This window comes from Plectrocnemia conspersa, unplaced genomic scaffold (genome assembly GCF_051122295.1).
Source record: "Plectrocnemia conspersa isolate PC_06_02 unplaced genomic scaffold, ASM5112229v1 ptg000012l, whole genome shotgun sequence".
Classification (NCBI taxonomy): Eukaryota; Metazoa; Arthropoda; class Insecta; order Trichoptera; family Polycentropodidae; genus Plectrocnemia; species Plectrocnemia conspersa.
This window is the reverse complement of record NW_028277176.1, coordinates 3,049,216-3,075,458: the sequence shown is the minus strand read 5'-3', so window position 1 is coordinate 3,075,458 and position 26,243 is coordinate 3,049,216. Positions and strand designations below refer to the sequence as shown.

The 26,243-nt window shown below is 28.4% G+C and overlaps 1 protein-coding gene across 4 annotated transcripts in view; it reads left to right on the top strand.

Moving 5' to 3' along the window:
• The window catches only part of LOC148227969 (agrin-like), a 497,006-nt gene that overhangs the window by 223,597 nt on the left and 247,166 nt on the right, over window positions 1-26,243 (top strand). For 3 of the 4 annotated variants that reach the window (XM_088200278.1, XM_088200277.1, XM_088200276.1), the window contains exon 1: window positions 4,998-5,882. The exons of the other annotated variant lie outside the window; for it this stretch is intronic. In XM_088200278.1, the coding sequence (XP_088056404.1) occupies window positions 5,051-5,882 (832 nt within the window). In that variant the 5' untranslated portion in view covers window positions 4,998-5,050. Of the gene's footprint in view, window positions 1-4,997; window positions 5,883-26,243 lie in introns of those variants that run through there. 4 annotated transcript variants of the gene reach the window in all.

Sequence of the window (26,243 nt, the reverse complement as noted above, 5' to 3'; positions counted from 1 at the left end):
TAATCCTAATCAAATATTTATCGAAAATATAAATTTATTTACTTAAACAAACTAACCGCAAAAATTGTAAGAAACTTTTCTTAAAATTAAAACTTTGAATTTTTGTAGTTGACGTAGTATTTTACTAAAACCCGTTAAAAAAAAATCTTAAAATACATGACTTAAAATACATAAAACATACAAATTTAATTATCTTATCTTTGTTGCATATTTATCATAGTTTTTCTATATATGTTATGTAAATTTATATACGTAAACATATAAAAAAAGCTATATTGTAGGTTTTTTTATGTTTTAAATATTTAAATTAAAAAAAATATTTTTTGTATTTCGCTTTTTTTTCTACAACAAATATTACTTTATACCAATTTTTTTTTTTTTGTAAAAAATATTAAATTATAATAATAAAATATTTTTAATTAGTTTGATTCTAAATATTATTGCTTTATATGTCACCTTTGTATATTTTTGTGTAATCTAAGTCAAAGATTGCTTCATAAAATAAATTTATTCACCCTTATTAAATTTACTGCAAAAATCCTAAAATTTAAATATATTAAGTATACCAAAATACCTAATAAAAAATCATTTTAATGAATTTTTTGCGTTTTTGTTAAAGCATTTTAAAATAACGACAAATTTTACTAAAAATAGTAAAAAAAACACTTACAATAAAAAATTGTATTTTAACATACAAATCAAATTATCTTATTTTGCAAATTAAAAAAAAGTGTCTTAACAAATATTTTATTATAAAAGCAATATTACACACATTCCTGTTTTAAATAATATTATTTTATAGAACTTTTCTATGTATATTTATATGACATTAATCTAAAATTAATCGATTAATCATTTTATTCAGCAAAGAGTCTGGTTACAATTTTTTTTTAAATTACGACTTTTGTGGTGATTTTGTATCATTTATATTTTTTTTTACTTGTGCCTAAACTTTGACGTTCAAAATATTTAATTTAATAGACGTATTACAGTGTTACGTACCGAATAAAAAAATATTATAATTGATTTTTAAGTATATTGGTTAATCAGTATATAATAACGATAAATTTTACCAAAACTCGTTATAAAAAAATTAAGAAAGACATGACTCACAATAAAAAATTTTTGACACCTAACATGTAAATCCTTTTTCTAAGAAAAAAAAGTTATAAATTGTTATTAATATCATAAATGTTAACGAGTAATTCCGATATTTAATTAAATCGTCTGTCAGACACTGCAAAGTGCACATTGTATACAAGGCGTAAAAGAGTTTATAAACACAACAATTAAACTGTAGAAGCATTCGGAGATGTGCCTGTATTTGCTGGGGTGTTAAATCGCAAACAGCAAAAACGTTACGGTACGTACGGTAATAATACGTTAACCTTTTAAACGTGTTACGTTCGCTTTAACGGCCTATAAAACATAGCGCACCGCAATAAACGCGCTACATTAAATAATTTTAATGAGCGATTGCGACAAATCCGATTAAAAATACTCTCTCTCTCACTCTTTGTTTGCGAATTGGACGATCGCTTAACACCTAACCGATTGGTATAAAAATAAAACCCACTATTGCTAATTGTGAACGGCTCGTTTCGCTTCCTATTGATCGTAGCACGATGAAAAACTAATTAATTGCACTGTTTTTTATTCCATTTTGTCAATCAGATAATTCGAACGAATATAAATAAATTTTATATATAGCTTAATTCATAGACTGATAGCTCTACTGGAATAACGACGGTTGAATTGACACAGGAAAATAACTGAGTAATTAACTGTCGCATAAATCTAAACCAATTATCGAGTTTTAATAAGAAATTTTTATTTTTTTAACATGATTATTTATAAATATGTGATATGACTTTACTCTTATATTTTACATTTTTTTGAGAATGTTATTAGCTGCATTTTACCGTACCGTAACATACTGTTTATTATAAAAATATATTTAATTGCAAAGCTTTATAACAGATTTATGTATCTTATTCTAATTGCAGTTAAGATTTTACAATATTAAGATCTGTGGTTTAAGAGCTTATAAAGTCACTTAATAAAAGTATTTTTATATACCTATATTTATTCTTATTGCAAAATTATTATTCGTATTATCTATTTAAGTAAGTTTAAAATAAAATCACTTCAGGTGATTCAAAATAGTGCCATAAAAAATTTATTAAATTTACCGTTTGACACTCACACTAAAGACATATATATAAAAACAAAAATTTTACCTATAACTATCCTTCCAAAATATGAATTAATAATTATAACAAAAAAAATGATAGAGGGAAATTCAATTATAAATACTAAATTTAATATTAGAAAAGAATTACACAAATATGAAATTAGATCTGCATATGATCTACACATCCCTCAACCATTTTCTGTTAAGTTTGGAACAAATTCTCTCAAATATATAGCTTTCAAAACATATAATGATTTACCAACATCAATCAAAAATAACTTTAAAGAAATTAAAAATTATTTTTTAAAAAAATTCATAGAACTATAAAAAAAAAAAAAAAAAAAAAAAAAATGTATATATATGTTTATTGTTTGTATATTTGTATGTATATATGCATATGTATGGATATATGTATATGTGTATGTAGACATGAAACTGTAAAATAAATGTAACCGTAGAATGAGTAATCTTATACTCATGCGGTATTATGTTAATAAATAAAAAAAAAAAAATTTATATAATATGATATACAATTCTAGAGTCGTATGGACATTTATAATTGAACTATGATCGAGTGCAACCTTTTTATCGTGGCTCATGTTTTATGTACGTAAAAGTAAAACAACGCTATTTTAACATAGCAAATAATAAAGGTAAAGTCACATTAAAAATACAAATTTTAGCACATGTTCATAAAGGTCTAGTAAAATATTTATTTTTTTAGTATTACGTGACATCATAAACGTCACGTTTTTCAACTAAAACACTAGCAAAAATTTAAAGGCTATATTGGTTTACATATGTAATCTTTGTGACATTTCATAAATTTATAAAATGTTTCCGGCCCTGCATTTTCCCACACAGGAAAAGAGTTATTATTTTACTATAAAACTTTTCATCGACGCGATTTTTAAAGTATGATAAATAACATATGGTTTATATATATTTAATTATATTTTTTTCTCATAAAAGCCATTTTTATGGGTAATTTTTATACATTAAAAAAACTCACGTCTTTTTATCGCATAAAATAATATTAGTATTAGGTTAAAACAATTTTACTTATAGACAATATGCAGTATTTATTTTATGCTGAATATTAATTTATCTGTCAACTTTAGATTAAAACATGTTTATTTTGTCAATGTCTTAATTCTTTAATACGGGGAGTGATCAAAAAGTACGGTGAATATTTTTTTTACGAACAAAGTAATAAATTTAGATCTAATTTTAAATAATCCCCTTCAAAGTACTCTCTTTAGCTAGCGATGCACTTATTGCAAGCCCATATATTATTATTATTAAAGGGCTTTCAGATGCTTTGTCGTGGCCCTCTCAATGTCGGGAATGGTGGCAAAATATTTTCCTTTTAGCATGGTTTTCATTTTAAGGAAGAGCCAGAAATCCGGAGAGTACAGTGGATTTGGACAGACAGGAACCTTTTTTTCGATCAAAATACGCGGTTCAGAAACGAGATGTGGCACAGCGCGTTGTCGTGAAGAAGGAGGAGCCATTAGCCCACTTTTCTGGTTACTTTCTCCGTACATAGTTTTGCAAACGTTGCGGTATGCCATTGTTTTATTCTGAGATTACAGTAGCTTCCCTTGAAACGAACTTTGATTCTACTATAACCTCACTATAATAAAAAAAAACAATTAGCATTAAGTTGAGGTTCGACTTCGACTGAAATGCCTTCTTAAGGATATGAGAGCCCCTTTTTTCATTGGGAACTTTTTTTATTTTATTTTCTTTTATTATTTACTTTTTTTATTTTCTCTGTTTTTGAGGTCAATGAACGTTCCTACCGTTACTCATCTTTAACCGACACATTTCCGCTTTTAAATCGCTCATACCACTTGTAAACAGTCTTCAGAGTCACCATATTATTGCCATACACTGGTTTTAACATTTCATGAGCTTCTTTGGCACTTTTTTGCATCTTAAAATAAAATTTATTGTTAACGCGTTGTCCGAAGTCCATGACGCGCGACAGATTCGATAAACACGACCTCACTTTTCCGGCTCTATAAGCCGACTAACAAGTCACAACTTATTCAAACTTGACACTGACTATCTCAATGGTTCAGGCTATCGGACATGTTACTTTAAATTCATGTAGCGGTAGCAATTGCTGCTATAAAAATTCATACACCGTACTTTTTGATCACACCTCGTAAAATCAACCTTAGATTAAAACATATTTATTTTGTCAATGTCTTAATTCTATAAAAAATATATATTTTTTGCCCCAAGTTCAAATTTAATTATGCAAATATAAGATAAATACGCAGTATTGGAACTTTGGCATACCTCTCTAAATTTATATTCACAAAACTGATTTTTGTAAATTTTAAAGTATAATCACATTCAAATTTAATTCAGGTATCATATAACATTGCTTTAAAATTCGCTATTGTAATTTCGGGAACATCGGCTGAAGGTAACTTGTGTGTGTGTTCCCTGTGAAACTTTATTATTGCTCCGGGAACAGCTGTTTCCGTCGGATGCTTTATGTAATTTCACCGACTTCCAGTAAAAAGTAATTATATTCGATGTAGTATGGTACATACTTGAAAATTTTTAATAACCAGAAGTCGTTTCTTCCACGTGAACCGATTCAAAGAATGGCCGTTACTTCTACGTGAAATAATAGTTTTCCGAGCTGCTGAGCAGGCAGTAAAAACTTTACTGCCCTATTTCTGATATTTAATTGTGCATATATTAAAAATAAGCGACTATAAAACAGAGTCTAATATTGAGGAATTGTGTTTATTTTATTTTGAATAATACCTGCAGTGAAGTTTAAACGAGACGTGTTAAAAACATTAATCGTGTTCATGTGAAGTTTTAACTAAAATGCATAGACCTCCATACGAGTATTCATCGCCGCTAAACAATTATTACAACTCCAACATAAACCATGAGTTCGACGCTAACTATGGCCAAGTGGCCAACGAAGTCTACGCAGACTCTAGATATACGACTCAGAGCTACTCGAGCCCCCACAACGTTCAAAGGCCAGACCTCTACGAGGGCAACAACGATAACACCCTCAGAGCCGAAGAGAGGAATTGGTACATAGAGAACCACAGGAGCAACCACCATTCGCCTAGAGTTCACGAAACACTGCCTAGAACTTCTAAAGAGCAGCGCAAAGAAGAAGATAAAAAGCAAGAGATTGAGACTAGTAACAACGAGGTTACCAGAAGAGTAGGCACTGCAAGTAGATTGAGGAGGAAAGAGGATAGGTGCTCCTGCGAATGTTGGCCCACTGGCAGTCCTGAGATGACAATGAATGGGGATCAGAAGGCCGTTCCGCAATCTGCTGTAGATATGGTGGCTTCTTATGGAGTCTACCAAAATCCCCACGACGATGATGAGCAAGCTGGTTTCGTGCGAATCACGAATAGGGGATATCCATATCAAAATCAGCAGCAAGGAGTGGTAGTTAACGAGTCGGGGAATAGTACTGTAGTGCCGAGAGGCACTGAAATCAATAATACTCAAAGGAAGAGCTTAATGCAAAAGTGTTGTGGATTCTTAGGCAATCCTAATTCAACCCCTGCGCCTAGTGGCCAAGAAGACGATTGCTGGATCACGTGCTGCAAACCAGCAATTTTCCTTTTTCTGCTGGTATTGATGGTCGTCGTTTTTGCTCTCGTGTCGGGACTTCTGGTCTACTATAATTGTAAGTACATATTTTTTTACGATTTATTTTATTTTTTTCTTGTCTGCGATCGCCGTTCGGATGTGCGCGCCTAAGCGCTTCGCAAAATATCGTATATATCATACTTTGACTTTAATGCCGCTTTATATAACCATCTTCAATTTTGTAGAGAGGTTGTTTGATCTTACGCAACTTTCGGCGTTGGTAGGAAGGGATCGAAAAAATCGTTACGCATTTCTTTCAAATGAGTTTAATTATTTTTTTGCATAAGATATATGCACATATAAAATAAAAATTAGTTCACTTTTTATTCTGACAAATCTGATTAAAGTTTAAGTGAATCATATTTATAACATTAAATAGGTTCTCTCTTGTTTTTAATTACAACTTAAATTGGCATATTACTAATTAGTGATTAACTTTTTATCACAAATCTAACCAACGTTACTTGAAAGGTTTCTTCAATGCGTAATGATGGACAATATATTTTTTATACATATACGTATATTATATAATACACCAACTTGATCATACGCCTTTTAACAGATATTTTTAAATTTTACCAAAATGTTAGATTATGCCATTCAAAAATAAATACGCATCATCCCGCATATTTGTTTTTCGCTTCTCATAGCTCGTTAAGGAGCACGCGTTCTAACCGCAACAATTGAGAAAAAGGGACGCGATCGCGACTTTCTCGACCGCTGAGCATTGATGGATTACTGACACCACATCTTTGCAACTTAAAAATTTGCTTTATATAATACAATACAATAAATTGTACAACAATGCTCCTAAAAAGTATGTCACAAATATACTTATGCAATGCGCTTATTACTTAATCATTTATACTTAATTAGATTTAGGTTTAGCGACTGCAGGCCAATCCTAAATTATCAATCTTGTCGACGCAAACAAACTTATGATTTATTGCGAAGTATTTTATGAAACATTGTCTATTAAAAACAATATGATTGATATTTTATTATTTTACTATCATATCGCACATACATACGTATACATAGTACCAGGAGTCTCAAAAAAATATAGTCACAAAGACCTTGCCATTTTATTTAAGCTATAATAAAAATTAAAATCTAAAAACTACAATACACAAAATAATTTATTAAATACATAGTCACAGCCCTCTGGACCTCACTTATACAGTGAGATTAGCTATATTTATCAAATTTATTTTCGATATCTTTCTGCTCACATTTAGAACAATAAATTTTCTGTTAATGCAGAAATTTTATGAGCTTTAAAGAGAGTTCTAGATAATATGATAAAAATTTATTTTTCGTTAAAACAACATCGTTACATGTGGTTGCCATTTTGGGAGGTCTAACCATCTGTACTTTTAACGCTAAAGCTATCCAAGTGACCATTTCAATTATTATGAAAAGGAATTAGCAACTCGTTTTGACAAAAAGCCTTATAACAATAAGAGAGTACAATTGTTAAAATTCACAGATCACTTACCTTCTAGCACTATTAATTTAATATTAACTTTATTTTATTATTAACCACTCATAATCTCTGAAGAAACTACTCTTTTGTACATACCTTGTGATCGATAAACAATGCGTCTTTCTACATAAAAACCGCTATTGTCATAAATTCCTTGCAAAGTATTTAAGCGATGCAATTGCTTCACCAGCATACACATCTGTGATTTTAAAGAACTATAACTTTGACACTTTGTCACATCGCCAGATAATTAAGCGGTTTGAGACGCGACACACGGGCGATATACACAAATTGTCCAGAGGACTTTACTTCTCAAGCAGTTTCTCCACCAGCACACTATTATTTTCTTTAATAAAAATAAACTGGTAACAGCTTTTTCAGTGTCTATTTTGACTGAAAAGTTACAACCCTTATGCCTCAAAACCCGAAAACTGATTTATTGTTTGATACATGACTGTATTTTAAAGGTTGCGTAGTTGTAACTAGTTTGTAAGATTAGTGGCCCAAAGTAGATAACGCCGTTTCTTGGAACCACATTTAAAATTGCTTTTTAATAATGCTATTTATCGTTGGCTTATAAAAATTATTCTCTATTATTATTTATATGTTTTTAATGAGATCTTAATGTTTTTAAGAAAGTTGTATTCTCCCTTAGGCGCCAATGATAATAATCGTTTTTAGGCACGTTATTTATTTACCAATATTTTTTTTTATTCTTTCTTGCTCCCCCTCTCCTTTCTCAGGATAGGAATTTGTGCAGAGAAGCACAAGCTTTCGACCTTAGCTGGCTTCACGCTAAATTTCTGACTTTTGCTGGTCGAAGTCATATTTTAGTCATCCTCTTTCTAGAGATAAATTCCGTTGTCGCCCACTGAGACTGCTGCCTTTATAGCTGCATCTACTAAGCAGATTTTTTAGACATTAAAACCACTAAATATATTTATATGCTTAAATACTTTGTTCAAACATGAATTGATAATTAAGTAAGTTTAAAAAGCTTGATTCTCCTAAGTCATATTTTCAAGTTAGCCACATTGCTGCCACGATATTGAAGTTCTATGGGAGCTTCCTTTCTGGGAGAACAGCAAAACTTTTTATATAACCGGTGACGTCTTTGATATCTAGGTTACAATGTCTGTTTAAATCGTAAGCATACTAAGAACTATCAAGTGATTTTTATGATTTGTATTTATACATATAATGTTATGTATTTTCCTATTTTTTTTTTAAATATTAAAAGCGTGTTTTAAATATGATATACTTAAATTTTGACTATATCGATAACTTTTTGTTTTTAAAAAATTCTATAAGCTTATATTTACAATGATACTTAAAGCACCTAACATAAAGCATTACTTTTTATTGGGTTTCTGTTAATGAAGCACTTATTTAGATATCACGTGGTTTGTAATACTTGTATTAGTTTTACAATTACTTTTACAAAAAAAACACGTTTATTCTTATCTTAATCCAAAGTGCTTTCATTTTTTTGTACGCAGCTGATCAGAGAAATTAAAAAATATAACTTTTTTATATTTTAAATATTGGTTAGGTCAAATCTGTATAAGTTAAGCATTTATATTTTTTGTTAATATAATATATATATATATAAAATAATATTATTAAATTTTGAATTTATCATAGTTTAATATTAAATATTAATAATAGGTATATTTTATTAAATCTATTGTATATATTTTTGGAGAATAAAAATAATCTTGGGAGTGAAAAATTTTTTCAACAACCCGGAAATTTAACTTTATTTCCTTGATTGATCAATCCGATCAGATCCTTGATAAAAATAATTCCTTATTTATTTTAAATTATATATCAGATACATATTTTTATTAAAAAATAAATTTGTTGTTTTCACTGTGTGTACCTGAAATAAATAGCACAAGACAATGGCTTTCCATTTTTTCGCCAGGTAAGATCCACATTTTGTGCATTGTTGCCCTTAGGCCGTGTTATTGCGGGCCACTTGAACTAATGTGTCCCTTTATTCTGCGCCAGGGTGTATTGACTTTTTGCCGATAGCCGACATTTTCCATTTGTACCGGACACTGTGCAAACAATTGAGTTTTCAATTACTTAGCCGATGTTATCTCATCCGGTGGGCTGTGCTGCCAATCGTTTTTATCGAGACCGATGGCAACGTGGGACCTTAGGGCAAATAAGATACAGCAAATATCAAACAAAAAACTATCTCAGCGATGAGCCCTTGCAAAAAATAAAAGAGACACTTAGATACAGCTTTCAACTCTTATTCTTTAAGATTAATATTGAATGCTAGTCAATAAGTTATACTAAAAGATTGATTTATCAACATTGAGCTTCTTCTTTAAATATTATATTTTATAGAGAATATTTGCGTTTTAGTACGAATTTAGTTTAAGCTTAAATCAAAGCTTTTAAAACAATTCTGCGAAGAAAGTGTATCTCTAAAAATATATGTTGGCACGCGGCGCTATATATATATATTTTAAGAGTATTGAGTAATATACTTTCAGGATCAGATGATTGTACTCAAACAACGCTGGTCTATGTTTATCAAAGATGGGATTATATTTGAGGACCAAGATCAAGAAAATTGCAAACTTTTCAAATGACAAATGTATGAAAAATTCATTTTTTGATCAAGTTTATGTCAAAAAGAATTTGTTAAAACTCTCCATAGCTTTGAATGTTATTTTTTGCTTGTATCCAGAAGCGGAAAAACATCTCATCCCTTAGATTCATCTCGTCGCATTAGGGATGTAGTACGTTGGTTCGGCAGTTTCGCGGGCCAGATCGTTACTACTGACCGTGCATACATATGGAGTCTAACGAGACCAAACCGGGTCAAATTTTTACAGTGGGCCATATATTTTGGCTGCGAGGGTGCGATGTTGTGCCATCTCGAATAAATTTTAATGTGCCAAGATGGCGCATTAGGAGGAAACGCCTCTCGAGGGTCGTCGGTTTGAACCACCGCGCACAAAATGAAGAGTAACGACGTTCAAGCATACAAAATATAAATATTGATAGCGATGTGATGATATCAAACCGCAAACAGCGGGGAGTCGAAAGGGCTAAATTACAACCACTCGTGTGGGGTGTGACTGGAAAATTAAATGGAAAATGATAATATTACCAGATACGCTGTTTCAAGTGTTTCTATAACGATTTTCCTAACAGATAACGAAAAATCTTTTTACTGTAACCGATAGGGTTGAAATATATATTTAACAGTGAAATTACATTATCACTAGCATATTTTTTTATATAATAAAAATATTCTCTATGAACTGAAGTAGCTCATTATTAAAGAAATTTTGATATTCTATATGTACGATCTAGCTCAATTTTAATTATTTATCAGAGAGATTAGGAAAATCTAGATAAGCCTTATATGTGATTTGCTTAGGTTAGGTTTGGGTTTGAACACCAAATCTACGTTTCACGACTGTAAAATTGAGTTTCAAACCGTTACGATATAAATATAAAAACTATTGGCGAAAGGTTTGTGTGGCATTTAATCGCAAATCTAACATTTCTCACTTAAATATGTGTATATTTTGATACAATGTAAATATTTTAATGATTTTTCAAGATATATTAATAATATATCAATGCATCTATTTTAACAAATATTCATTGTCTTTAATAAGTGCTTCATTTAAAATAGCAAATAAAATATGCATTTTTGGATTTTAAATTAATTATATTTACTTAAAAATCTATTGATATTGTCTTAGAAATAAGATTAAAAATTAAAATACAACTACTTTTTTGATTAAAGATTTCAGATTATAAGAAAAAATACTAAATCAAATCTTTGAACTGGCCCGGGAACAGCCCTGATTTGAACCCTATTAAAAATCTTAAAAAATTAATAAAGAAGGAAATTAGAGTACACAATGTGTTTAGTATTAAAAAATTTAAATAAATGATCAAAAATCGTGGTATAAATAAATTGGCAATAAAATTATTAAATCCTTGGTTAATTCTATGTCATCGCGTGTTTTAGCAGGGTTGAAATATTAAAGGGGGTTAAAGGGGGTGCAAAATATATTTGTATAATTGCAAGGTGTCTTTAAAAGTTTTCTTTTTCAAAATTACTTTTTGAAAAAGTTTTTTACTTATGGGTCTAAAAATGTTATCTAATACTTTTTTTATATTTTCCATTCATTTTTAATATTTTTAAAATTATATTATTATCTGAGATACTTCAAAAATCTTTAAATAGTATAAAAAAAATATATAAATTAATTTAAACTTTAATACGTTGTTAGTTTCATATGAAATATGATGATTTTGAAGGTGATGCATATTTTTACACGCTACTGTATATTGTATATATATATATACATATATGTCCAGACGAAGTCAAGTTAGGTGATTTTAACGAGTGAATAATTAATGAAACGAATTCATTGAATCATGGACTGAACCAAATGGACAGAATTGATTTATAATTGCACTGAATGAGTCCGTTCGTTTTTTTTTACATATATAATTTTTACGATAATCAATAATTCACGTTAGTTAAAAATATTAGATAACAAAATTACTTGAATATTAGTAAGGACGATTTTAAAGCGGAGCCATATATATAATATTTTAACTGAAACTTAAGGGAAATAGTTAAATAATAATTCAATAATAATATTTAAGGTTCGACAATAAAATAAATAAATTCAACTTGTGCTAATTTAAACATTTATATATATTTACATTTGTGTCGATTTTCTTATTGTAAAATTAATACGATAAAGAAAAATAATTTTCTTATGAATATTATTATACCTGTTTAATTTATTTTAGCTCTAATAAGCATTAAAATAGTTTCAGCGCTGAAATCTAACCAAATGAAATATCAGCTGCTCTGGGAATACACTCAAACTTGAGTTTCTAAATATTAGTTATTTTTAACTATTTTAATGACAGATAGTATTCGAATATATATTTACATATATTGTAATGGTGTCAATAAAAAGTAAAACGACGTTTTAAGCGTTAAATAAGTACAAAGTTGCATTTTAATTATTTCGTCTTTTAAAAAGACACAAGGTTTTATTGTAAGATTGTGATAAAATATTGTTAGAAATGGTTTAAAAATAATATTTAATGAGTCATTAAGAAAGTTCACAGCTGCATAATACCTTGACATCATTTCTGAAATTATAGCAAATATTTTTTTATATAAACTACTTGTTTTTTTGTTACTTTTAGCTGTTATAGCAATGGCTCTTATAAATAACATAAATATGAAAAAAATTGCACAGTTAAAAAAATACCACAATAGGCTATAGATGCTGCAGAAAAATTACTACCTGCATTGTTTAAAACCTAATTAGTTTTGTAGTAGTTTTTTTATATTTCATAACAAATATAAGCGCATCATTTATAAATAGTTAGATAATAATATATGTGACGCATTTTACATTTTCTCAATTCACGGTAAATAATTAATGTTCTCAGTGAAAATGTTAATATAAGTATAAAACCTACATTTAAGTAGCTAAAGTGATTCGTTAAGAAAATAGCAAAATTAAAAAAAATAAATAACAAATTAGTAAAGTTTCCATAAATATTAAATTATTACTTTCATAAGAAAAATATTAAGTATTAATTTTACCAGAAATACATATAAATTTGCGTTCAATAAAATTTATCATTCGGTTGAATGAAGTTCATTTCCCTTTTCACATACATATGTCACTTTCTCGATAAGAAATATTGCGAAGATGACAATCGAAAATTATTATTTCAGTATATTAGATAACGCAATATCTTTATTATTAAAGGGGATGACTTACCCTTTTAATGCGAAGCCATTTATATGATAGGCCAGCAACATCTTATGTTTTTTTAATAAAATAATAGAGAGATAGTATTTTACCCTTTATACTAATAGTATAAGGGATTTATTATAAATCGTATTATTATTTGTATTAAAACAATAGTATATATTTATGAAAAGTAAATTAGCTTTTATAATAGTATAAATTCAAACGTGTGTATTCCACTATTGTTAACACTTGTATAAATATCCTTAAGCTTAACGTTTACATTCGTAATTTGTCATTAAGATATTTGTATTGTAATAATGAAAAACTAGCACAGAGTTGCAGATTGTATTTATTATGTAATACATTAAATGTATAATTTTGAGCAAAAAAAATCGAAAGAATTTATTTACATTATTTTTTATAAAATTTACTACAAATTTTTTTTTTTCAAACAATTTAAAATTTTATTTAATTTAAAACGGCAAAGTTTAGTTAACAAAAACAATATTTATTACAATACCATAAACATTTATTAGTTTAATTCAATAGTTTTAAAACAAAATTAAAGGTACAACAAGCGATTATCTTAGTTTTGAGTCTGAATTATTACACGTAAAATAAATAAATTGATAAAAATTTAAATAAAAATTATAGAAATGACTAAAACTAAAAAAAAATTAAGTATGCTATTTTTAAGTTACCAAATTATATTTTTTTTATTTTACATAAAAAATAATATTTTTTAGAAGTTTTTGTGTTAAAAGCGTCATGTAAATGATTATTACAAATAACACTTTATTTGATAATACTATATCTTGTACGATAATCAAGTATTTAAGCATCATTAATTTTATATTTCCAGACATTTAATAAAATTACCAAAATTTAATATATAAGTCTAACACAAGCCTTCCATTAACCCCAATCACCACAACGAATATGGGGTCACATATTGAAATGTCATGTTATATAATATACATTAGTATATACCCAGGTACACTCGTTCGTATTTGGGGTAGTATATATGAACAATTGAACAATAGGGTACGATTTAGATAAGGGTTCGAAAATCATACATTTAACGAACCGAATTTTCATGGAAACTGTATTTGAACATCAATATAAAACAGCAATGTAAGCTAAGCCGTGCCGTATTTATTTAATATACTGCATAAATCGTATCGAGGCGCCGAAATGCATTCGCAGTGCATCAACCCCGAAAAAAACTCGTAAATATCATACGAGGGTCCCAGTTGGCCCCTAAAGTCGGAATTGAATACTGTAACTGTATGGTATAGGGGCGGAGAAAAAAAAAGAAAACGTCAAAGCTCGCGGAGTCCCCGAGGGTCGGTAACGTGACGTCGGCTATAATGCGCACCCACCCACCCTTGCGTGGAGGTGGCGCATATGAATTTTTTGATGTTTCCTTTACGACCCCATACGTTCGGTATGATTCCTGTTTGAAGCCATACGTGCCGTATAAAAAACAAGTACAAGTCATAAAGAGTATCATTTTAACAAAAAGAGAGCGTACAGTTCGGCTAAAAAGGCTTAGCTTATGTAGGGGTTGTTTTAGGTTAAAGACGATTTGGGAACGCGAACGAATTTATAATGTCGTTTATGCTCGTACAGGGTGTTTACTGTGTTCGTGCAAGAGTTTAGTCGAATGTCGCCTCGGGCGAACCGTGTCGTTTGAGCTGTCGATACAGTGTGCTTTCGTGTTATTGAGCTATAATATTAATATCATAATTTAATGGGAAATGCTGTGAAAGTGTATGTTTGTGTATAATTTTGTGCGATATATATTTTTATCAAATAAGTACATTATGATGTAAAAACATTCATAATTGCACCTCTAATAACTAGCTGAATAAGAGGTGATAAGCTCCTAGGCTATGGCAATGCTCGAGGTTTCTGGGTCAAATATTTTAAAAGACTGTTTAAAAATGCTTATACCGCTTTTAATTAGTCTTCAGAGTCACCACATTATCGCTATTCACTGATTTAAATATTTTATTAGCTTTTTTGGCATTTTTTTACAACTTAAAACAATGCTTAGTGTTAACGCGTTGTTCGAAATCCATGACGCGCGACAGACACGGTAAACACGACCTCACTCCTCCGGCTCTGGATGCTGGTTAACAAGAAACAACTTATTCAAACTTGACACTGACTATCTTAACGGATCAGGTTATCGTACTTATTAATTTAAATGGACGTTGCGTTAGCAGTTCTTGCTATAAAAATTCATTCCCCATATGTTTTGATCACCTTGTTTATTTCATAGTTTATATTAAGGAGCGAAATGTTCGAATCGATAATGAACGAAACGATAAATTAAATTTATCGTTTGATCGATATTATCGTTCGTGTAATAGATAATGCACGATATTAATCGATAACAACGTTTGTTATCGATTAATATCGTTTAATAAATTTATATTAATTTATTTAATTTTGTAGAACCTCAAAAATTACCGATAAATTTTGTAACTTTCGTTTGTAATAAAAAAAAATTTGTTAACAAAACTTTAATAAATTATTATTATTGCAAAATTATCTGAAATTACTAGTTATTAATTAAAATAGCCAAATCATTAAATATTAAAAATATTTCTTTATCTTTAAAACCAAAAAATTACAAATATTAAAATTTCAAAAAATTCACTTTGTTTTAATCACTTTTTAAGATGCATTGATGCATTCCCAGCAAGATAAGTCTTTAATCAGTTTCTGTATCTGCCTCTGATTCTGTGTAACTTGCACTGATAGTCTCTGAAGGAACAATGCTGACAACATCATAGTTTGAGTCTGAATCTGGAGCATACACAATTCTTTGTAACTTTTTTTTTAAGTTATCGGTAACTGTCTTTGAGCTTTTCTTGGAGTCACATTCACAATTTTGCGGGAGTTCTTACTTGCTGCACTGGATGCAGAAACAGCACGACTTCTTGAAGTTAAAAATGATGGTCCACTCTCTTCATAATCTCTTTCTCCGACAGGTAATTCTTCAACAATAAGAATTCCAATGTTGTATTCAATGATATGGACTCTACTGTGATTCAGTTGTATGTAGAGGATCTTCTCAACAGTTAATGAGTCAAACCTTAGACTCTAAGATGTTACAAGGTTTTCTCTAACAGAAAAAACCCGTTCACTATTCTGGCCATTTTCTGGCTTCAGCCGCCAACAACGGAAAGATCCCGTTGTAGTTTTTTCGCCAGGTCAATACATCAATTTATAAGGTCCGGGATAAATCTTGAAGGAGTCCCACTACTTTTCCACTGCCGATTTTGTATGATTTAGAGACTCATGCTGAGCTTTTTCAGCCATCAATTGATCCATGAAATCCATGTCGTTGAGGGCAAGAGTTGATGCCAGTCCGATATGCTGCCTTGTTGGAGTTTCCTGTTCAACCTCTTGAGACAATGGATGTGAGCCAAGAAATCTTCTGAGAGTGGACTCTTACCTGTTGAATTGAGTAAGAGGTAATCCTTTATAATACGGGTAAAGTTGATGGTGCTCTCAGTACTTGGTTTTGGCAAAACTCGTTCCATTTTTCTCTAAAATTCAGTGATGAATTCTTTCGTGAGTTGTTGTGTCAGCAGCGAGCACTTTTCCAAAATAAGAGAAATAGGAATATTTTTTGAGTGGTCAGTGAATCATCAGCAGAAAGTCCCTCACTCACATCTTTAACTTTTTCAAGTACCAGGACTAGTTTGGCCATAAACGTGAAGTCAAAGGGCGCATTTGTTAACATCGTTTTATTTTGTACTTTCCCGCCAAATATCGCTTAAACAAATGATAATATCGTTCATTATCGATCACTATCGTTTGAGATTGATAATCGAAAATTTCATCATCGTTCATGATCGATATCGAACAATAATTTTTTTTATCGTTATCGAAAATTATCGTTCATTATCGAACATTATCTTTACTCAATCGATACGAAACGGAGACTTCGATCCTTATTTTATATAACTTATAAAAGACTTGGGTTTAAAACTCATATAAACCTTCGTGATTTTGAATTGCTTTCGTGTCTAGAAGATTAAAATTATTGGCTATTGTATAATCGTAATACCGATCGATTACCACAAATATGGTTTTCCTAGATTTTTCTTATCTCATTGATTAATATTGTTAAATAATAATTTTAATTTAAAATGTGAGTTACTTCAGAGAATATACAATTCTTAGAATATGATTAAGTTTGTTGTAAATATAATAAATATGTAATTTGCTACTATCATCCGTTAAGCGTAAGATTAAATTTATCACAATTAGTTCCCTAAGAACAATAAAAAAATATATCACTAAAAAATAGAATAACATTCATTTCCTCCCTAAATTGTACCATTGGCGCGAATTTAGCGCAGTAAAGACACATTTCGGAATACACATCCATTGATATTTTGTATCTGAAACTTTCACAAGACAGAACTTGAGACATGTGAGAGTTCATATGAACTCACACAAAGTGAGTTCATTATCGACCGAGTCTCAAAATTCCACGAAAGCAGCTTTCCACTTCACGATAAACCTGATCCAGATACAAAATCTGAGATCCAAGAATTCAACTTATCTTTGCAATATCATACGTGATTCTAAATCTGTATTATATCTAAAAATTATAATAATTTTTAATATGAATATATTTTATTGTCAAAATATGAATGTAAATGGGCTGCAATTTTCGCACATACAAATGCATAGAATAATTGAATTTTGATTAAGAGTTCTAAAATTTTACTTAAGACGTATGTGATTTATCCATTTTTATTTGCACTTCTCACGTTGCACGTAAAACGAGGGTTTTTATTATTGGAAAGTTGGCGGCAAGTGCACGTTTTCAATTTGCAATAAATACCGCTAAGGCGTTTATATAGGAGTACCTTTAAAATATCCTCATCCTGACGACAAATACAAATTTGAATGCGAGAGAGCGCATCCAACAAGCAGTAATGCCAAAAATGCATTTGCACGGAGATAAATCGGTAAAAAGTTTATCGTTGCAGCTTTGAGCAAAGGTTTTGAACTCTAAACTTGCAAGCAGTAAATATAAATTCATATTATAAATTTATGATTATATTATATATGTGGCAAATTAATATCCATGGTTATTATTTACTCACTATTGCTCATTTATTGATGATGGTGAACTATTGTACAATTACAATAAACCTCATAAATATTATATGACAGTATTCATAATGTATTTGTCTTTAAGTCAGTAATAAAAAAAATAGTTATAATATTTATTCCAGCGAGAATACTACAGCTAAAATTTTACTTGTTATCGATATTCATTATTTATTAATACTTTGAGTTTCTCGGTATTATCTGAAAAAAATGTCTAAATAATTTTAATATTTAGCCGTCGTGATCCTTACTTTTGCTTCCGTTATCATCAAAGGATAATAAGCAAGAGGCAGCTTTTCCCTTTAAAAAATTGCACCACTTAAAAAATATATAATTCATTTTACTATACGTATATACACATATGTTTTTTTTTTGAATACCAAGTATTTTTATTTTAATAGTTTAAATTTATTTTAATAAATGTGATTAGACAAATAGTCGATGCTGTTAAAAGCATGACGAATGTATCTGTTATCCACTTGTTCTCTCTACGCGATATCTACATTTGAAATCCTGCACATGAATCATGCAAATTGAATCTCGGAGAAATGTTTTGGCATCAAAGACGAAACATTAGTTTGAATGCTCCATTTTTGTTTCCATCACGTATTATACATATTTAACGTTCGCGTATAATATTTATTGCGTTTCAACGTGTTTACTATTCATTTCTAGTATTGCTCTTTATAGTTTAAATACATAAATATTTTTAAGAAATTCCTAAAATTAATTTTATTATAATATATAATTTACATATTGTCTAATAATAAACAAATTGAACATCCATTGTTGATTTTTAGGTTCACAAAAATAATTTTTGTGGTTAAAGAATAGTAGAGCAAAGAAAACATGAAAAAAAAAATATAAAATTAAATCTACTTTGAAGTCTAAAAAAATATTCTTATTATCTCTACTGATTAAACTTGCTCTATAAAAAAAAAGAAGATAAATCTAGTTTTTATTAACTAATTTTGGTTTTAAAACTATCTTAAGTATCATTTGAAAGCTTTTCAAGTATAAATCTTTACTAAATTAGTAAAACATCTTTTGTACGGTTATCATAAAATAGGTGCAAGCATGCCACAATATTTATTATCTTAATTTACATATTGATTTCTTGTCTCAGTAAACATAATATCAGGTTGAAGATTTATTTAAAATATGGATAAAATAAAACCATAATAACAATAAACATAAAATGCTTTAACTATAACTGATTACTGCAAAAAAACTGTCATAGAAATAAAAAATAAATACAATCAAAAAGTTTTTTAACTTTACAGTTATTTTGTAATCCGTATACATAAAGACCAATTTTTACCATATATTGTAATAACTTATTATTTAACAATTCAATGTACCAAACACATACATTTTGAAATTTAAGTCTTTAAAAATAATATGACCGTAGCAATATACTTTAGTTATAGTTGCCAGACTTATTTTATAAAAATATATAAAAATCTTAGTTACAAAATCATTTATTTTTAGTTTCATTAAGTTGAGCTTTAAAGTACCATTAGAAAAAATATGTATTTATATTCCTTACTATGTCATTTATATATAATATATGTGACTGTGAATGTATATTTTTTACAGTGAATTTATATTTTTACTAGTATAAAAATAATTTTACTGACTGTTTAAGTAAAATTATATCAGACTACATTTTCACAATTGGATATAAATATATTTCTACTAGTAAAAATATTTTTTGCTTTACAATGACTATGAAATTTTATTTGACAGTTGCAAAACTTCATTTTCTTTTGAAATCTAAACATTACTAATTAAAAGTTTAAACCTTATATTTAGTTTTATAATTTCATCAGGTCGTTAATCGTTTAATTTAGGTTAGAGTTTAAAAAGCAAATATCCATTACGCAACTATATTTTAATTATTAAAAATATACTTTCACTTACTGTTGATTACAAAATTTAATTTAACTGATAGGCGCTAATGAAATAATATGCTACACTTAAGTTTAAATGTAACTCAATTTAACAGTTGCAAAACGCCCATTTGCCGTTTTTACCAAAAACTAACCTAAATACACTGACCTTAAACTATAGTAAGTCTATTTCATTATTAGAATTTTTAGTTAAAGACCACTTACCTTGCCTATTTTACAGTTTATATCAGCTTATAATTTTACTAGCACTTGTCAGATAAATTATATTTTCACAAGTATAAATATATTATATATCTACTGGTGAAAATGTATTCCGAATTTAATTCACTAGTAATTTATATTAACTATAAAATATTTATTATGAACAAAATTTGCCAACCTAAAAAGCTTGCGTTGCGTTATTTTTATTTAATTAAATTTTATCTAATTTAATTTTAATTTAATTGCGTAAATAATGACTTAACTTAAAGTTACATTACTTATATTTAAACTGCTTAGTATTTTTAAGACATTATATAGCTATCCACTGTTTCGAAGAATCATTAAATTCTTTATATAATCTTTTAGCCTTATATTAATAAACACTTTTCAAATTATTTAAATGTTGCGTCGGCGATTTTTGGCTGCCTTTGAGAGTCGCGATCGCGTCCCTCATTCTGATCCATCGTGACTAGAACTTCATTACTTTTAAATGAGTTTGCCAAATACAATTATTTGGCGATATCTATGAGGAGCTGGATACATAATTTGTGGGATGGCGATTTTATCTAAGTATCATGATTTTTTTATATATATTTTTAAATTGTATAATAACCTTCATTATGCATTTGGAAAACTTGTCAAATCAGTATAGGCAAATAAATAATATTGCTCTAACTTAATTTTTTTATTCTTGTTACTAAGATTTTATCTTTTACTACCAAGCAGTGTCTATACAATGTTTCTACCTGAAGCACAATATGGTTTATATAAAATATTTAGGGAAATTATTACTTTTTAAAAGCCTGAAAATAAATAATTTCGGTAACGTTTCTTCTACATTTTTCTTGTTTTGTAGTTAAATGTGTAATTTTAAACATAAATTTATACAATATAAACATTTTTGTAGCACATTCGTTTAGAAAAAAATATTTTGTTTGTAAAGCATACTTTTACGTACAAATATACATATAAAAATATGCCAGTCTTTCTCCTTTCCCTATTCATATAAAACTTTACATACGACGCGTTATTTATACGATACACATAAGCCTTCGTGAAAATTCGCATAGCTTTTCCGCAAAATTTGGCGCATTTCCTTGCTAAATTATAAAACAGGGTACACGTGCGATACGCGCATGTACCTAACGCCCGAAAAAGGAAGACATTTCAGATTCCAAGCAAACAGTTAGTAAATAGTTAGTGCATTGAACTATCAACCGAACCGAAATTCGAGTACTTGATACTCTTACTTCATTATAAATAATTAATTATTTAACCGCTTTTGTCCTTATACTGGTCGTTGTTTGGGTGTAATCAAATATGGATTAACGGCAAATTGGTCCAGTTAACCAGTTATTCTGTGTGCATGCACCCTACTAGGGGGAATAGACTGGATGGTCATCAACGCCGGGATACAATTGGCAATAACGCACGGATGCCTCAGGGATGCTATCTAATATAGTGGTTGTCCTACGTTTATTATTGATGGACCGCATAATCGTCGTTCCGGTGATAATATTACGTGAAGGGGATTAAACAGGCTTAATCCGAAAATTACGTACGGGTATTAGGATTTCAACAATTTCTGCACTGATCAAAAATCCCATCTCCTTCGTAATTAATATAGATAATATTGCTACATATAAAATAAAATGTTGTATTAATCAAATAAATAGTATATATATTTAGGTTTTTAGATTTTCGCGAGTATAATTATTATTGAAATCTCGGGATTCATCGCTATTTTCACTTACTTTTATTCTATATTTCGGCCGTGATTTTCTGACCATGATCACGAATTTTTACATTTATGAATAATTCGTGATCATGGCCGAAAAATCACGGCCAAAATATAGAAAACATGTAAGGTAAAATCGCGATGAATCCTGAGATTTTAAATATATATATATAATACAAATATAAGTACTGTTTAATTAATAAAAATATCTTATTCTACTTTAAGTCATAAAATTATTAATTTATTCCAAAGTCAAAAAATATTCTCAAACTATTAAAAATGTATTATTAAATATATTTTCAGCGTGAATACTGTATAAAAGAAAACTTCAAACATAAGTGTATTTTAAAAGTTTCCCATATCACACATTAGACCAAAGGTCGTTTTGAAAAGTATCCTATAAAACGTTGACCTAATGTGTGCTTTTATTTAATGTTTTTCCTTTTCTTCTAGAAAAACTAGTTCTTGAGATTTTGTTGTTGCTTATTACAATTCGGTGACTTAAAACCTTAATGTATAAATAGCTATTCTGTATAGCAAACATATAACATTATTATTCTTTAACCCATTAAGCTTCATTGGGTTAATTAATATATTATATGCATATTAATTATTCAAAATAATTTTAATATAGCAAAATCATTATGAATTTTTCGCATTAAGCTATGAATATTCTTTGCTTCAAAAAATACTGTCACTTAAATATAATAATAGATTTCAGGAAAAAACATTTTAACATTTGCGTGATATAAAAGCATTCACACCTTAACCGAGAAAAATATTAATAAGTAGATTATCTTTTTATTTTATTTGCGTTATTTCGCATGAGTAAGAAATAACTCATTACAATAAAATTATAAATAAATTACGTATACATTTACAAAAATGCAATACTAACACTTAAAATATTTATTATTTAATTTTAAAAGAACTAATTAAAAAAATAAAAAGCATGATAAAGAAAAATAACAATTATATAATGAGATGGTATATATATTTTTTTTTGACTAGATTTTATTTAATTAAATAAAATATTTATTAATTTTCTTGCAATTATTCCTAGTTGATTGTAGTACATCAATAAAGGATTTAAATGCATTATATTTCAAAGATTTTTTGCCAAACTGCATAGTTAAGTAGCTGTTTACTAATTTTAGTATGACTATGAATATGTGCATAATACCTGTTTAATCTGGTTTTATACGAAAATGTATGGTAACACACGTATAAAATTTTTGACATATCAAAAAAATTGAAATCTTTATCTTAAAGTAGACCTAAGTATTTTATATTATTACTCTTTGCAATAAATAAATAGTGTACATTGATTGCAGTATCAACATTTCCATTTAATATCATATAATCAGTTATTTTTCTATAATTGGTATTTTTGTAATCTCACCTGTCAGATAAATTATATTTTTACTTGAAGGTGAAAATATATTTTGATATGAGTTCACTAAAGTGCCAGTAAAAATATATTTTCATTGCTAATATATATTCTTAAAGGATGTATTATTTAATTGATCGTGACAATATATTTTACAAATGCTATTTATGCGTGCAATTTTTTTATTAAATTTACACGTCACTAGACGATTGGTTAAATTATAGTTTGAAGTTAGATTTAGTTTTTCGATTACGTTTGCGCTACAATGTCAGCTGTACATAAAATAAAGCTTAAGTGGCATTAAACTCATGACATATATTCTCATTATTAATCTACAGCACTCGATAAATTTTAAATTGCAAGCTTTCGCTTTTTAAAAAAAATCATAAACAGAAAATGCCGTCTACAATCAAATCAAATCATGAAAAAACGTCAAAATTAAATTCGCTTTCATTCGCGCATGCATAACGCAAACAGCTTTCAAAATGTAGGTATATAATACAGCGCAAATCCGTACGAGCCCATTTATATTTTATCATCCGGATCCCGTTTTATGGCATATGTTTGTGTGTGTGTCTTTTTAACGCGTGTCCCGCCGGGACGCTCGTCTAGTGTCCCATTTGCTCACGCATGAGTACGTCCCGATTATCCCGGGACTCGCGGGTCGTTATTATTGCATTGAAAGAGCCACTGGCAACAATACGCCAATGCGCTACGACGTTGCTTTTCCTTACAGTCATAAAATCCACTATGCAATTTTAATATCAATCGTATGTATGCAAACGTTTAGGACCCTTTTATGGCGCACCGCGTGTCGCTATGATAAAATGACGAAAAATTTATGACTACACGATATTATAATGTATTAAATAAACAAGATTTATGTACATGTATAAATAATACCAGTGAAAGTATATTACTTTAACATATTTATAAAAAAATAATCTTATCATAAATCTGTCAATTATAGCTCTTATTATTTATATATCGTCGATTTCATCTTAAAGTAATTTGCATTCATACTCACTAGCTGCGGTACCTCACTATCGCGAGGTACCGCAGCTAGTGAGTGTGTGAATGCCGGACACCTGATTTCTAGGTTTTAAATTTTATTTTTAGTTTGCTCTGATTTTTCAAAATATGTTTTAGTGATTGCTTGTTGATATTTATTATTTAAATGATAAATAAGCAAAAAAGCATTTTTTTTCGGCTATAGTTAATTATTTAAGGCTCGTATTTTTCGTGTTTTTTTTATTTTAATACGGTTGAGGTCAGATTTATATTACATGGGACTGAATTTATATTAAGATGTCAGAATATGAGCGGCTCAAATAATTGTTACATAGTCTGAATTTATATTGATTGCTCAGAATATATATTAAATACTTAGAAATTAAAGTGAACTGGTTATAATTCATATTGAATGAAAAAAATATTAATTTATTTATTGTTTAATTTTAAAACTCTTGATTTTAGTTGTTTTTAAAATATTAATTTGCTCTTAATATTTTTATCCCTTATGATAAATATATAAACTTTTTACATGTAATATTTATATACATAAATTAAACTTAGCGCTTTATTATTGCATGTACTTTTTGATTTTAAAAGTAAAATATTTTTTTTATCTATAATACATTAAAAACAATATCAAATTTATTCCAGTTATTTATGATCTATACAGTACTAGCTTTATACCCAGATTTAAAATAATTCTTAATTTATCATGTTATTACAAATTTATTTCGGCACTTGAATATATACAATATTTTTAGTATATTGCTTCCACGTAAAGCAGTAACATGTAATCGATCATCAGAACATCGCTGTTCAGTTTTATCAGAGGTTACATACTGCAGTGTAGCGCGTAATAGATCAATAGCAAGTCGCTTTTAAGATCTATTTTATACTTACAACTTATAAGTTAAAAGTTGAAAATAGCACAATTGACCTAGAAATGGCAGGCAAAATGTATCGCTACTGTTTACTCTATGGAAGTCTTGTGACAGACAAACATATGTATTGTCTGTTTTATTTTATAGATTACAATACATTAGAAACACTAAGAATAAATTATATATGTTTTAAGCTATAATGTATAAAAAGTATATAATTTATAGTTATTTTGCTACTTTTTATTTTATTTTTTGGTAAAGGTGCGTAATGTTTTAAATTATTGGTATAAAAAAATCTTTTAAAAATCAGTTTTTAGTACAAGGCAAGTTAGAGACAAAAAAATGATTTAACCTAACCCAACCACAATAATTAAAAATGGCCCCTGATAGCAAAAAATACCGTTCCATTTAATTTAGTATATATATATATAATATTTGCAATAATAAAACCATCAAAAGTGAGACTTTATATACAAAACAATATCTTTATTTAATTCTAGGAAAATAAAAGTTGCATTAAATCTAATATTTATATAACCATAAAATTTACCTTTGTATTTTATACCAAAAACTTACTGTTGAGCTTAAAAATAATTAATAATTGTGTTCGATATATAACATAATTATTAATAAAGTTCCAACTAGACTGGTTTTACCATATTTAAAAATGACAAACTATTAAGAAACAATGTTTATACAAATAAACAGAAACGGTTTGACATTTTATGTACTATTCAACTTTTTTTAAAATAGACTTTACTGCGAATAATCTGTTCCAAAAATCAAATAAAACTGTGATTATTAAACGAAAATAAAACTAAGAAAATATATAATTAGCTATAATTTTAGTAGTCAA